The sequence below is a fragment of the Vigna radiata genome, chromosome 6 (assembly GCF_000741045.1).
Source record: "Vigna radiata var. radiata cultivar VC1973A chromosome 6, Vradiata_ver6, whole genome shotgun sequence".
NCBI lineage: Eukaryota > Viridiplantae > Streptophyta > Magnoliopsida > Fabales > Fabaceae > Vigna > Vigna radiata.
This window is the reverse complement of record NC_028356.1, coordinates 33,855,193-33,870,064: the sequence shown is the minus strand read 5'-3', so window position 1 is coordinate 33,870,064 and position 14,872 is coordinate 33,855,193. Positions and strand designations below refer to the sequence as shown.

Genomic DNA, 14,872 nt, shown 5'->3' with positions numbered 1-14,872 from the left:
TAAAACGTGGCATAAGTTGGGTGTTACGTGGAATTTTCTGACTTGAAAAATGTTTAATTAAAAATATATAAAAAAAATCATCTTCCATTACAAGCACCACTGAGAAATCCTACCTAGAAATCTTATTCTCAGATAGACAACAGAGAGAGAAACAACAAATAGAGAAGAAATGAGCAATGGGTAAAGAAAAGTGGAAATGGTGATTGGAGCGCCAGTGGTGGATGCATGGTTCGGTGTTTCTCGCAATTTAGTGAACCCATTTTGGAAGAGGAAGGGAACGAGGCGACGACGCTTCCGACCGGCGATGCCTCCGGTTGTAGGTTGAAAGCTCATCTTTCTCAACCAAGGTAGTTTCTCCTTATTGAACCATGGGTGAAGAAGACACAAATGCAAATTCAGTCAGATTCAAAGTCGCAGTTCCGACCACGGGTACCTTAGTCTTTGACCTTTGATTCAAACCCTACAACACAGAATCAACCAATTAAAATCAAATTCAAAGGAACAACAACAACAATTATTATTATAATTATATAATAATTCACAAAAACAGTAAAAGGAAAAAGAAAAACGCCCCTTTTCCAATCAACCCCTAAATCACTTCTTTAAAATAAAATAAAAAATCAACATATACTTGTCATTAAGCGGACCCAACGGCGGTGGTGGCCGAAGGGGGAACTTGTTCGCCGCCTTCCATTGAGGAGAGAAGAAACTCCCCCCGCCTTATATTCTGGTCTTTTCTGTCTCGACAGACAATTTGTTCTCTTTTCCAAAATTAATCTAAATTTCTAAAATTGCAACAGAGAAAAAAACATGAAATAGAGAGAGGGAGAGGGAGAAAGAGAGACTGACATTGAAGAGAGAGAAAGCGAGTTCCCAAAGGTGAAAGACATTGTGTTTGTAGACAGAGAGGAGTGAGAGGGAACCAAGAAGGTTTTTAATTACCCCTCTTAGCCATTCAATTTGAATGAAGAGATAGGGTTTGGTGAATTCAAGTGGTGAGAGATGCTTTGCATGGTTAGTTATGGCAGGTAATATATTCATTATTCCATTCTAAAATTGTTTACTTTCACTGTATATTAAATTTTATTTGGATTCACTATTTTTTTTTTGTCTTTCCTTTTTGGTGATTGATAATAAGGCATGAAGTAAGGAAAATGGAAGAGGAGTGGGTGAATTATACACATCTGGATTTTTCTTTAAGAAGGTTGGGAGTGGTTGGAAGAGAGAAGAATGGAAGGAGGAAGAAGGAAGAGGAAAATGGCGTGGGAGGAAGAGAGTGAGGAGGAGCAGGGAGAAGTTCTTTGCACTGATTAAGAGCACGAGATCAGTTATTAAAACAGAAGGAAGAAAAGAAGGCAAAGGGTGTTTGGAAATCCAGTTTTGAAGCAGGAGATTTCATACATGATCAAGAGTTGGTGAAGATTAACTTTAAAGATGCACGGGAAAGAGACAGAGCAAGACCCTCCCCACAAAGAATCAGCAGAACCAACCAATTAAAATATAATCTTTTAAGAGATGTCACGTATAAAGCTTTCATCATGCCACATTTTAAAAATTTTACACATTAACCTTCCATTTGTGCAAAAATTTAACTTCGTTAAGTAAATTTAACGGCAGAGGTTCAATTGATTCAAATTAGCACTTTTAAGGACTCGGATTCCAAAAAATAGAAGATCAAAATGGAAAAAACCCATAAAAATAGGAACAACTAAAGGGTTTAAACGTAAAAATTATTATTTGTAGATAGATGTTTTAAGAAATTACAAATATTTGTCAAAATTAAGATAATAATTAAAAAAATAAACTAAACTACACATGTAGTCCTTTATTTTGTAAATATTTAATTTAGTTTTGTATGTTTGTTTATAGCAATTTTGAACAAATGTTACAAATGATAAATAATTTCAATATAATGATCGTTATAAATAATTTAGAAACAATATCTTTTGATATGCACTTCTTAGATAAAATATATGCTACTAGAACAACACACATCAATGATGTTATATGATTTTAGTGATAGTTTATTTGATTATATGGGATAATAGTACTTTAATGTCACTATCAAAATCACAAAAAAAAAACACAATTTTCATAATAATTCATGCTAAACAAATGTTAGTGTTTTATTGGGAGAATATCATCATTATCAAATAAGTATTTACTAAATTCTCATATGAAATAATATAAAGAAAAGGTAAAAATAATTACTATATAAAAATAAATTATTGATTTAATAATTGTTATCAAATTTAATAAGTTTTTTTTCAATATATAAGGGACTTGAGTGGTTGTATACCATGAAAGAGTTTGTAATTTTGTCATAAAATTTTCATGAGAAGGTTTTCAACTTTTACAAAAGTTATATAAGAAGGTTTACAATTTTTTTCTTGCATATTAAGTAATAATACTTTTGTAAAACCTTCGCACATGTAGATCTTGAGGTATTGAGTTGGTAGTGAAGATGACATGAAACTTATCGACAACAAGTTTAAGATGTAAGGTAAGGAGAATTGATGATGGAGTAGGATTATTGTTATAAATGATTTTATACAAGTCACTTTGGTGATAGGTCACTGATGACAATAATGGTTTAAGCAAATATGTTACAAATATAAAAATGTTTTCTTCAAAGCATGAAGAAGAAGAAATGATGATATTGAAGCTTCCATGTGGACTTACACTTTATTTGTGAAACTTTTGTTTAAGGGAGAATATATTGATTCTCAAGTGAGTATTGACCAAAGTCTCAAATCGAGTAATATAAAGAATAAAGAAGTATAAAAAAAAACTATTATATAAATGAAGAGTTGTTACCATAATTCAATAAATCTTTCAAATGTATAAGTGACCTAGTTTGTTGGGTGTCATGAGAAAATTTGTAATTTTTGTCAAAAAGTAATATGAGAAAGTTTACAATTTTTCCACAAAAAGTTGAACAAGAAGGTTTGAAGTTTTTATAAGAAAAAATGAATGTCGAAGAATAATATCTTTGTCGCAACTAGGATCGTGATGGAACACAAACAAAATTTGAAAAAAAAATTATAGAGAGAATCATCGCTATAGTTTCAAGAAAAACTACAAAACTAAAAATTTTCAAATGAAATTAGGTGTTGACAATTTATGTTGAGTATTTGTGAATGTAATGTTGGTCTTATGTCAAATTACATCAAGTTTATTATGTATTTTCATTTATAGGTATTTGTAAAAAAAATATTTCCCTATTTTCATTTATAATTTTTTTTTACATGAAGTGAGAATACTTCTCTTGCATTGTATATTAAAAAGTGTTTTTTACACCTTTAGACTAAATTTCTTACAAAATATTTATAGTGTAAAATAAACCTTTAAAATCACGCGATTTACTTAAATCTAGAGGAAAATGACAAATAATGTGTGTGGAGGTATTTTTGTAAACAATGTTGCACTAAATCCTACACAATCCAATGTACAACTATTTAAATTAGGGTACCCAACTTTCTTCTTCCTCCCAATTTCTCTCCTTCTTGTTTTCTTTCTTTGATGACATTAATTGTGAGTGTTTTTAAAGGTGTTGGAGGTCATTTTGATAGTTCAAATTGATTGATATGGATCTTTTTGTCATGGTAGGTGATTTTTTTCTTATTGGATTTGAGTTTTTTTAGTCTAAATGTGTTTTTATTGTAGGTGTTATATGTCTCCATTATATTATTGAAATTGAAATCTTTGATTGTTTTTACGAATCTAAATTGAAATCTTGATTGTTTTTAGGAATCTTAATCACTGACAATTCATGAATATCTCCATTGAATCTCTTTGTTAGTATAATTTTTTGTTTTCACCAATTTACTTAGATGTTAAAAAATTAATCATTGATCTATTTGTATTTTTTTTACTGTATTTTTAATTTGTCGTTTTTATTTTGTTTGATTATTTATCCTTTTGTTTTTTTTATATCTTGAATTCATTAAATCTGTTTTGTCATATTTGTGTGTATACTTTTCACCCAATTTTGTAAAAACCGTTAAAAACAACTAGAAATTAGATTGTTAACCCAATTTGTTTTATGGTAACTTATTTTAATGTTTATTTAATAATGAAATCCTTACATTTAATATAATGGTAATAAATTTTAAGATAAAAAAAGTTGAAAGTTCTAATTGACATTAATGGAAAAATTAGATTCTATAACAAGTTATTATGATAGTTGTAATTCACTATTAGATATACTAAATTTATTAAAGAAAACTTAATGAAGGATGAAAATTTGTCGAAAATATGCAATTATCAACAATTTTTCATAATTCATTTACTAATAGAAATTTCCATCGGTTAGTGAGTTGGGTAATTGTGGACGAATTATCCCTTGGTAATATTCATTGTTAAGATTGTCGCAATTGTTTATCGACTAATGCAAGCTATCAATAATTGAGTGGGAGAATTTTAATGAAATTTCTATATTCAGAAGAGGCATATCCTTTATTATCAAGTTCATCACCAGCCCTGGTCTTCCCCAAAATCCTCTGTTTCCCCAAAATTTTTCTCAAAATTTTTCTTCCTAGTGTCCCAATTTCTCATACCTTCATTCTCCACTCAATATGACCCTCAAAAGCCAAACTTCGAGTAAGCTTTTTGTGTTACTAAGAGTGATTACAAGTGCTAATATGGATGATAAGTAAATTTGTCCTTGTTAATATTGTTCAAACTTGTTTCCATTTTGACATGAAATCTTTACATTGAGTAGGTATGAATATTAGTATGAGAAATACTCAATTTTTTCAATTGGGTATGGAGATAGAGGATGGACATATACATATTTGTCTCGTCCCGTCGATATATCCATCCTAATAATTAAAAAAAGGAAACAACACATGTCACACACATGTCAAAATCTCAAACATTGAGATGATATTTGGCATATATGACCAAATTTAATGATGTTGAAAAACAAAGACTAAAAATAATTTTTTTAAAAGCACAAGGATCAGATAATACAAAAAGTTTCAAATAAAGACAGTTTCCAAATTGACATTTGTATTGTATGGTACCCTAGGTACCGTACGGTCTCCTATGCAGAGCCAGAACATCAGGCCATTTCAGCCTGGTCAACCGTCTGAGCCAACCATCAGGCTAACCAACCTTCAGCCATACAATACATAGGGTACCCTAGTTGGCCAACCAAACCAACCAACCATCAGGCCAACCAACTTGGCCGAGCACATGGTTTGGTTATTAACGATAATAGCTCATTAAAACCCCTAATGGAGATTAAGGTATGATTGGGCCATCGTCAGGCCCACGAAAGGTAAAAGTCCATTACAACTAGTATAAATAAAGGTCTCAGGTATGACTTCAAACCACGTTCTAGATTATGCACACCACATGCATCCCTTATAGTGATGACCGTCGGCCACTCTTACTAACTTGACGGAGTGCCTTTGGCAGGTACCCATCCGACTTAGAGAACGAAGAGGGAGAAAGAACAACTTGGAGTATGAGAAAGAGACAGATAACCATCTGACTTCAACATCCATCCTCACTAGCTCGTCCGGTCTCAACCAATCAAGTCTTCACAAGTCGTGTCATCTCCATCAGTTCAGAGTCTTCATACATCGTCCGGTCTTTGATACAACCTTACACACGAAACAACATCAAACTTTAGAAACAAAAAAATGTTTTTTTTTCCAATAATGAATGATGTATTTTTCCTTCACTAATTTTTTTATCTCAAATAATAAGGTTTTAACGAGACACCTTCACTAATTAATAAACACTCAAGGAACAATATTATAAATAAATAATTATTTATTGATTTGTTACAATTAATTCACTATAATTATTATTATGATTATGATTGATTTAGTTATTTTTGTAATAATTATTCCTAAGATGGATTATTAAAATTATAAATAAGACTTCACAATAAATTTCTATTCTCTCTTGTTTTTTTTTTCTATATTAGAAATTTTATTTCATAACATTCTTGTTTTGTAGTTATCATTTTCACCTTGTGTTCGATAATTTCATTTATTTAAATTTCACATTTCTATTTAGGATGGTTTTAAACAATTTTATTTTGTCTTATTTTTTGTTTTTTTTTTTCTCTTTGTTATAAACTTTATTTCATAACACTTGTTTTTGTAATCATCATTTTTAACCTTTTTGTATTTAATAATTTTATTTATATGAATTTAACATTAACTTTAAACAATTTTAGGTAAGAAAGATAAGCAAAATTATCTATATTGGTTATAAAATCAAAATATTTTTTGACACCAGTAAAATCAAACTTTTTAAACCATAGAGATTAAAACAAACTGCAGTAACTATGAGAACAAAATTATAATTAAGCAAAAAATTCAAAAGCTAACAAAAATTATATTCACATGAATAAAAAACGTATTTATTCTGAAGAGTGAAAAGAAGCATGGTTATGGAGAAATTTCGGAAAACAAATTAACAAAAATTCTCTTTGAATGTATTAGATCTGAAATCGTTGCCACTGGAAACCAATCGAAATCGCTGCAATTAATTTAACCGTTTTTCAATATTTCTTTCTCTTCAGATAAGATCGGATCAGATCCACAGCGTCTCATTTCGCGGATCCACAGCCATGGATTTCATGAAGGTCTTCGATCAAACCGTTCGAGAAATGTGAGCGAGCTTCTCAATACTTCTTTCATCCTTTTTGCATTGCGATTTTCATTTGTTTTTCCTTTTTTAATAAAAAAACTTAAAACCTATTTCAATCTTCCATTCGAAAATGTTACTTAGCCCTGCTCTTACGATTACGATGTTTGTTTATGTGAAAACAGAAAGAGAGAGGTAAATCTGAAGGTGCTTAAGGTTCCGGAAATCGAACAGAAGGTAAAACTGTGATTGTTGTGATATTTTTTTTTTTATTTGTGCGGAGTGCGGAGTTCATTGAAAATGTTACAATTCGTGCTATTTCGATTTGAAGCTCCGTTGTTAGAGTACGGGAAGTACAATATTTGGGTTTCTTTGTTTCTCTAAAATTGATAATGGAATGCGTTTTCGGAATTGAATTAGGCACAGTACTTCTTTTACTATCTATTATCAAGTGATTTTTGGATAATTTGTTGATGGAATGGTGTTGGATGACTGCCAGATTTTATATATTTGCATACTATAAAGCCACTGGGATTGGCCAGTGCTATTATTTTATTGACTGTTTTGCCATTTTTCACAAATTAGGTGCTCGATGCAACTGATAATGAACCTTGGGGTCCTCATGGTACTGCACTGGCAGAGATTGCGCAGGCTACCAAAAAATTGTAAAAAACTATCTTTTTTTTTTCGGTTACGTTGATTTGTTTTTATTTGTTTTTTTTTTTTGTTTTCATATTTTGAGAAATACTTTGATACTTGTTCTACTAAATTATTACTTCTTCTATACTAGTACTGAATGTCAAATGGTCATGAATGTCCTTTGGACAAGATTGGGCGAAACTGGAAAAGACTGGAGATATGTATACAAGGTAATGCTTTCCAAATAATCTTGTCATTTCCTAAGATTTTAAGATACAAATAGAAGTCTTTTTGGAGGTATTTTCTGTGTTGATACATACAATTTGCTTTTCTTTCAATAACTTGAATTACGGTATGTCAGGCGTTGGCGGTTATAGAGTATTTGGTAGGAAATGGATCTGAACGTGCAGTCGACGACATTATAGAACATACTTTTCAGATTTCAGTAAGGAATTCTCTTGTACTTAGCTAATTTATGCTTGCAATTAATAACTGTGCGGACAAGTACAATAAAAGTATTTTCTGACGTAAAAGTTTACTCTGGATTGGTAAAGGCACTTTCTAGTTTTGAATATGTTGAGCCAAGTGGGAAGGACGTAGGACTCAATGTAAGGAAGAAGGCTGAAAACATTGTGTCCCTTTTGAATGATAGGGATAAGATACATGATGTCAGAAATAAAGCTGCTGCAAACCGTGACAAGTAGGTCCAATTTGTGAATCTTTTCATCCCAGAATTATCAGGTCAACAAAACTACTACTGTAGAATGTGTTGTCAGAAAAAAAATTTCATGTCTTTTGGGTGGTCAATGTAGGTACATTGGAGTTTCTTCTAGTGGTATTACATACAAGTCTGGTGGGTCAGCCTCTTATAGTAGTGGCGGCATCTCTCAGAGCAGTGGTAAGTATGGAGGCTTTGGATCTAGAGATGGTGACAGGTTTAGTGATAGCAATAGAGACAAGGGGGGATCCTATGATGAAGATTACCATGGAAAATCACACCATACTGTTGCAAGTGACAATCAAGACAACTCCTTCAAGAAGGGTTCATCACGATCTGTCAGGTAGGACAAATCTAACTGCTGTTATGGTTGGCAAATAACTGTAAAGGTATTTTTATGACCGTCCCATTCTATTTCAGAGCAACTGGTGATTATTTTGCAACTTAGTGCATACATTTAGTTATTACTTCGAATTTAATTATCAATGGATGGCATTGTGGCTTATCCTGGAAAGCAATGTGACGGTAATAGAATAAAATGGCATTTGTACATATGCAAAAAAGGATAAAAAGGGTGAGTCCTGGCTTATTAGTAAGGTTTTGTCTTGATACTGGTTGGTCAAGTGTTTGAAACCCAAAACAGCATTTTTGCATACGCAAGGGTAAGGTTATGTACAATGACCCTTCCTAATACCTTAGGATAGTGAGGAGCTTTTTCGCCTCAGAAGAACCTTTTTGGCGCCAGACCAGAGTATGTTAGTTTTATTTGTTGTATATACAGAAGGTATGAGGAAATTTTTGGAGGTCAATTAATTCATTATAAGCATACCATCATGCGAATGTATAGCTGCACATTTAAGTTTAACTCGGTTATATCCTATAGTAATGTTCTAAAAAAATATTTTAATTTACCTTGGAGTATGAGACAGCCTTGGTGCAAATGAAACCTCTAATTTTTATACTATTTCTCATAGAAACAAGATAGTTAGATGAAAAGTGAACAATAATTAGAAAAGCACCACTTTAGATATTGATGACATAAGATTAGGATTAGTACAAACTGTAATTTGCTCGTTTACTTTCCAAAAGTTTTTATTGATTTATTATCTTTAGCATAAATTTTATCTTGTGGATCAATTAAAGTGATAGAGAGGTGTGCATAAACAAAAGATTATGGAAGCAGAAAGGAAGTTAAATATTGTGTCAGGGTCGGAGACATGTTACCTGTGAATGATGCATGCTAGTTTTAAACGGGGAACTTGTTGAGTTGATTAGATGCATATCTCAATTTTAACCTTTTACTTGGCTACGGTTATTATTTAGGCAAGTATTTTTCCCTCTTCATACTGCAATGATTTTATTGCCGTATCCTAATTCCAGAAAGTCTGTCTTGCAGCAAAAGTCCGGAAAACAAGTCATCTAGAGTATCAAAGTCATCAACTAATGCAAATAATTATGGTTCAGTTCCTTCTCAAAGTTCAAGTGTACCTGAAAATAGTACTGAGGATGACATGGATGATTTTGATCCAAGAGGAACTTCTACCAGTAAGTATTTTGAAAAAAAAAAAAAATATCTCCAATACTATAGTTGGTCATTCTATTGATCTATTAATTTTTTACCCATATAAGCTGATAGGTTCTTATCAAGAACCTATGGAAAACACTCAAAAACACACAAAGAACAATTCCTCTGAATTGTACAGCCTCCTCTTATTGCAAAGAATCAACCAAGAATGGTGTTTACAGGGTAACCGAGAGCCTAACCTCTCTCCAAAGAACTACAAGAGTTCTCGTACAACAATAATACTCTCAAAACTGACTTATGTACAACCCAAACCCCCTTATATACAACAGTTAACCGAATTAACAGAAACCAACCCTCACCCTTTTCCTAACTGCCTAGGCAGTTAGGCTATTTAACATTTCTTCTCCTCTTATATACAATTAACTCCCTAACATAAGCTCACAAGTGAGGGATGCCATTGTCGTCCTATATACCAAGCTTCAACAAGAACATTTTTTTTTTCTTTCTCTTCCAAGAGATAATATTTCTTCCAAAGAAAACACAATATCTTCTAGGAGAGCATCTCTCTATGGGAGAACCATCCCAATCAACATCACAACATCTAGAGACTTGGGCATTTCCTTTATCTTCATAGAGTAATCCTTGTCCTAGAGCCTTTTTGATACACATCTTAAAATACGGATGACAACATTCCCGTGATCAATACAAGGATTCTGCATGAACTAATTCACAACTCTCACTGCAAAAGACAAATCTGGTTTATTAATGGTAAGATAAATAAGTTTTCTAACCAATCTTCTAAATCTTTCTTTATTAGAGAAAACTTCTCCTTATTCAGCCATTAATTTTTTGTTTGGATCTATAGAACAATCTACTTGTCAAGAGCATAAAACCCAAAGGATGTGACTTGACTTGGACCCCAAATGTAAGAATGAATTATAGAAAAGATAGAGTTGCATCTTGTTTCAGTTATTTTGGAAAATATTGAACATGTTTTCCTAATTTACATAACTCAAAATCTAAGAAGTTTGCTAAGTTCAAAAATCATCCTTTTTAATTTTGATAAATGTGGATGATGTAAGCGATTATGCAAAAGCTTAGGAGATGGGGATGCTAAACAAGACATTGACAGTGTAGTACAAAGATGGTAGATTTCTCTAAATTCATGTCCTTCATCAATCAATTGACTTGTACCACAAAAAAGGAATTGACATCAAAGGTTATGGAGCACTTTAAAGATCTAATTATTTGACTTAAGAAAATTAGGTTTAAAGGACACTTAGGGTCAAGAAGAACATGCTTTAGGTTTAAGGAGGGTGAAAGGGTGATTTGACTAACTCCCTGAGACGTAACTTTTGGTCTATTGGCTAAAGTAATAATATGAAGAAAATAATGAAGCATTATCAGAAATGAGAGAAAGACAGTGCTTGACTGCCAAACTTTAACTTGAGATATTCCTGATACTATTCATTAGAGAACTTTAGATTTGGAAATATGTGCTGTCTTGTCAGGAAAGCCATGTAAAAAGTAACAATTCTCTTGGGTGTGACTCATTCTTTTACAATATGTGCATTGAGGATGCCCTCTACCACGAGGACTTGCTTGTCACAACTTCCCTTTTCAAGAGTAGAACTTATGTCAGAAGAGATAGTCCCCAAATACATGTTGAACAAGGTTGAGGCAGGAGACTGTCCAATAATGCATTAGAGAAAGCAGAAGGCAACCTAGGTTTTCAAGCGAAAGAAACCTGATTAACATTAGAAGACTTCACCAAATGGTTTCAGATTGAAGAACAAAGGGTAGAAATGGGCTCAGAATGCTCCTGCAAGTCAATCTATGGAAAGATTTCGATCATTGGAAGGTGGCACATGAGACACATGTGATACAACTACTGCAACCAAGGCTTGGGATCTTGATCATCAAGGCTCATGGGACCCAAGCAATGACAGAAGCAATGACCAGATGACAATTCCTTTGTCAGACAAAGGCTGATAGGGCAGGATTGACCCGGTGTAATACCAACTTAAGAAAATGTGAAAGAATAGATAATGGATTTTTGAGAGAGCTTGATCACTCCTCTCATGTTCTGGCATTTATTTTGAAAGAAGTCTGATACAATGTACAGAGAAGAGCAAAGATCAAACTAGAGTCCTAGGTACAAAGATAGGTATTAGCTCATATAGCAATTTCCCAATAAAACGACTTCCTACCTATATTTAATACCTACTCTAATACCTTCCAAGTCCAATATACTGGTGGTAGAATCAATAATCGTTCTCACTATAAAGCTGACTGCAAACTCTAGGAAATCCCCTTTCTTGCTATTCTTTGACTGTGACTTGTGACTTGATTTTTTCTGTTCAATAAAAAGAAATATTAATCAATTCATTGAAGTTGGGTATAGAGTACTGTGGTGCACATTTTACTGTTAAATGTGTGATTCTCGTCCAGCTTGTACATGCATGTCTTCAAAATTCAACCTTGAAGGCTAGTTGTCCAGGTAAACAAAGTTACTTCATTAAGCGTCCAACACTACTCAATGTCAACTATCCATAATTACCCAAATCCCTATCGTAGACACTCAAACACTAGTAGAACCCTCCCTTAGAAGTTAGTTCTCAAGGAGCCAGGCCACTTTTAAGTGATTACTCCATTGAGCATTCCATACTACTTGATATTCATCTTTGGCATCCCTATTCTTTTTTTTCTTTGTTTTGGCCTGCTTTCTTTATTCTTATAATGAAAGACTAAGGCCATTTGCTTCTGAAACAATCAATGAACAATGTTTCTGTAAGTTTTACACACTCTATCAAACCAGCCACTAGCCACTGGCCCAAAAAGAAGAAAAACCAAATTAAGCATGTGGTGATAAAAAAACATTTTGCTAATGTGTCTAGTAGTAAAAGATGACTATGGTATTGTTTTCTTAGGAATTGTTTCTCAATAAATAAAGTCAGTATGTGAAAATTATTTGAACTTGAATGAAGTGAGAATTTCATTTGATTTCTCTAATTTACCATAAATACAATATGCACTTTCAGTTGCGGGGTTATTTTACCTTTTAAATGATATGGAATAATTTCATTCTTTCAACAGAAAGTTCGGCAGGAAACTCTAACCAAGTTGATCTCTTTGGACAAGATTTAATTGGTGACTTCATGGATGCTCCGACATCTGTTCCTGTAGAGAAGCCAACAACTGGTAATTTGCCAGAGGTTGATCTTTTTGCAGATGCGTCATTTGTATCTGCAACACCTCAAATGGACAAAGGAGCCAGTTCTCAACCACAGGTTAGATTTAGATTCTATCATCTATATTTTTTAGTTACACTTTATTTCGTGTCAGCTTCGAGTCACCCCAAATGAGGATATTGCCAATGTTGCTCAAATATGATCATTTGACTTGACCATTCACCATTGAAGTAAATATATTGGTCTATTTTTTATGTTGAAATATAATTTTATTTCATTTCTAAAATAATGTGTGATAATATAATTATGGTTAACTGTAAAAGTTGGCATGCATAAGTGGTTATATCAAGACCGGAAGGCAAGGTGCAACCTTTGTAGGTTAATGTTGTGCAATGTTATCACATGGTTCCAAGTGTATTAATTGCATGTGATAAAAAATTGTTTCTTAATTTTAAAATTTTGATTGTGAATCACTCACGGGAGAATAACAAATTTACATTCCTTCTCTATATTTTTTGTCACAGTGCTAAAATTCCATTTGTGTCTTGTTGATCATGTGTGTATAGGCTGAGGTGGATCTATTTGCTTCACAACCCCCTATTTCTACAGTTACACCGACAGTTGACTTGTTTTCCATTCCTGAACCGGTAGTGCAGCCAGATAGCAAGCCAGAGAAATCTGGTCCTGTGGATAACAGCTCGTTTGATCCATTTGCTGCTGTTCCTCTTAATAATTTTGATGGATCTGATATTTTTGGTGATTTTACTTCTCAATCTGATTCGTTGTCTTCCCAGCCCTCCAATAATGTTGTCAGTGATGACAAACATGATAATATCGCTGGCAAATCTTTAGCAGACTCTAAAGTTCCAGCTAAAAAGGATACTTTCCAGGTGAAGTCTGGTGTCTGGGCTGATTCACTAAGCCGCGGACTGATCGATCTCAATATAACTGCCCGTAAGTTAATTAATTAGCATGACTATTAGTTTTATATTATCTGTTGTATGGTCCATTTTCTTTCTAGAGTATATTCAAGTAAAAATTAATGCGTTTAATTCTCTTATATGATATAATATATATTTAAGATGCAATAGTCTTGCTAAAAGATAAGTACATTATTAATTGGGTTGGATGATCTTCCCCTTTGCTTCACTTTGCTTGATAAATATGATTGAGAGTGGTTTCATGTAGTAAATGTGGTCTTAAGAAGTGCAACTTGTTCTGGTATCGTTTTTGCAGCTAAAAAAGTATCCCTTGCGGATGTTGGGATTGTGGGTGACTTGAGCGATGGATTTGACGGAAAGGAGAAAGGCCCTCCACCGTCATTTTACATGGGGAGAGCTATGGGTTCAGGTTCAGGAAGTCTTGGAATCGGTAGGTCTGGCTTCACTCCTTCACAACCAGCACCTGGAGACGACATATTCTCAAACCTTGGCTCCCAACAATATCAATTCGGTGGGTTCCAGAAGTAAAAATCTGACTCATCCCACTCATTCTTTGTGTGTCGGCACTACAGAGCTTGTTAAGCTTTTTGGCATGGTTTTGTTGGTATATATTTCTCAATATTTTGTGATTATATTATTTTAAACCTTAAGCTACTGTTGCGTCTAAAATGCTGTTCATGTCTGATTGATTGCCATCCAGCGGACTAAAGTACCGAAACATATGGTGGCACTACGTTGAGTTGTAAAATATCCGTGTCAACTATAAGAGCTTTCTGTTGATGTTGTCAGAGACTAACCTGCCTTTTATTTTACTTTTGCTTCTTCCCTTTTGCCTAACACTTGTGTCTTGAGACACCTTCAAAGAATGGGGTGATGGAGAGGATTATCTATTTTCTAATAATATTTGCCATTTTTAACAAAATGCTTTCTAAATTGTCATGTTTTTTTATATGAAAAGAAGAAGAGCAAACGGAAATGAGAGTTTATCGTGAGTTCGAGATTTTATTCCAACTTTTGGTTTTTTTTTTTCATTAACTAGATCCGTGGGAGGAGTTATCTAATATCTGCCCATCAAACATCGGTTACTTGCACATGGGTTTTCTGCCCAACTTTACCTGTGATGCCAAATTAGTCGATGAGTGCAACCGTAGATTTTCGTGTTCATTTTATCATCAAATTGATTACCTAATAATGCTTATCCCTCACAATAAATCAAAGCTTAAATGAAACTAACTTTAATTTCTTTCGT

General features: G+C 33.1%; 1 protein-coding gene across 1 annotated transcript; it reads left to right on the top strand.

The window, feature by feature from the left end:
• Window positions 1-6,397: 6,397 nt before the first annotated feature.
• On the top strand, window positions 6,398-14,460 carry LOC106764909 (clathrin interactor EPSIN 1). Its single transcript, XM_014649347.2, has 11 exons — window positions 6,398-6,633; window positions 6,795-6,846; window positions 7,195-7,274; window positions 7,400-7,478; window positions 7,610-7,693; window positions 7,803-7,948; window positions 8,061-8,309; window positions 9,363-9,511; window positions 12,588-12,781; window positions 13,249-13,636; window positions 13,919-14,460. The coding sequence occupies exons 1-11, from the start codon at window positions 6,593-6,595 to the stop codon at window positions 14,149-14,151; spliced, it is 1,695 nt and encodes a 564-aa protein (XP_014504833.1). The 5' UTR covers window positions 6,398-6,592; the 3' UTR covers window positions 14,152-14,460.
• Window positions 14,461-14,872: the final 412 nt, after the last annotated feature.

Coding starts and splice junctions, on each gene's coding strand:
- LOC106764909 (XM_014649347.2), top strand. CDS start 6,593: ATGGATTTCATGAAGGTCTTCGATCAAACCGTTCGAGAAAT. Junction 7,479..7,609: donor ACTGGAGATATGTATACAAG/GTAATGCTTTCC, acceptor ACGGTATGTCAG/GCGTTGGCGGTTATAGAGTA. Junction 7,949..8,060: donor GCTGCTGCAAACCGTGACAA/GTAGGTCCAATT, acceptor TGGTCAATGTAG/GTACATTGGAGTTTCTTCTA.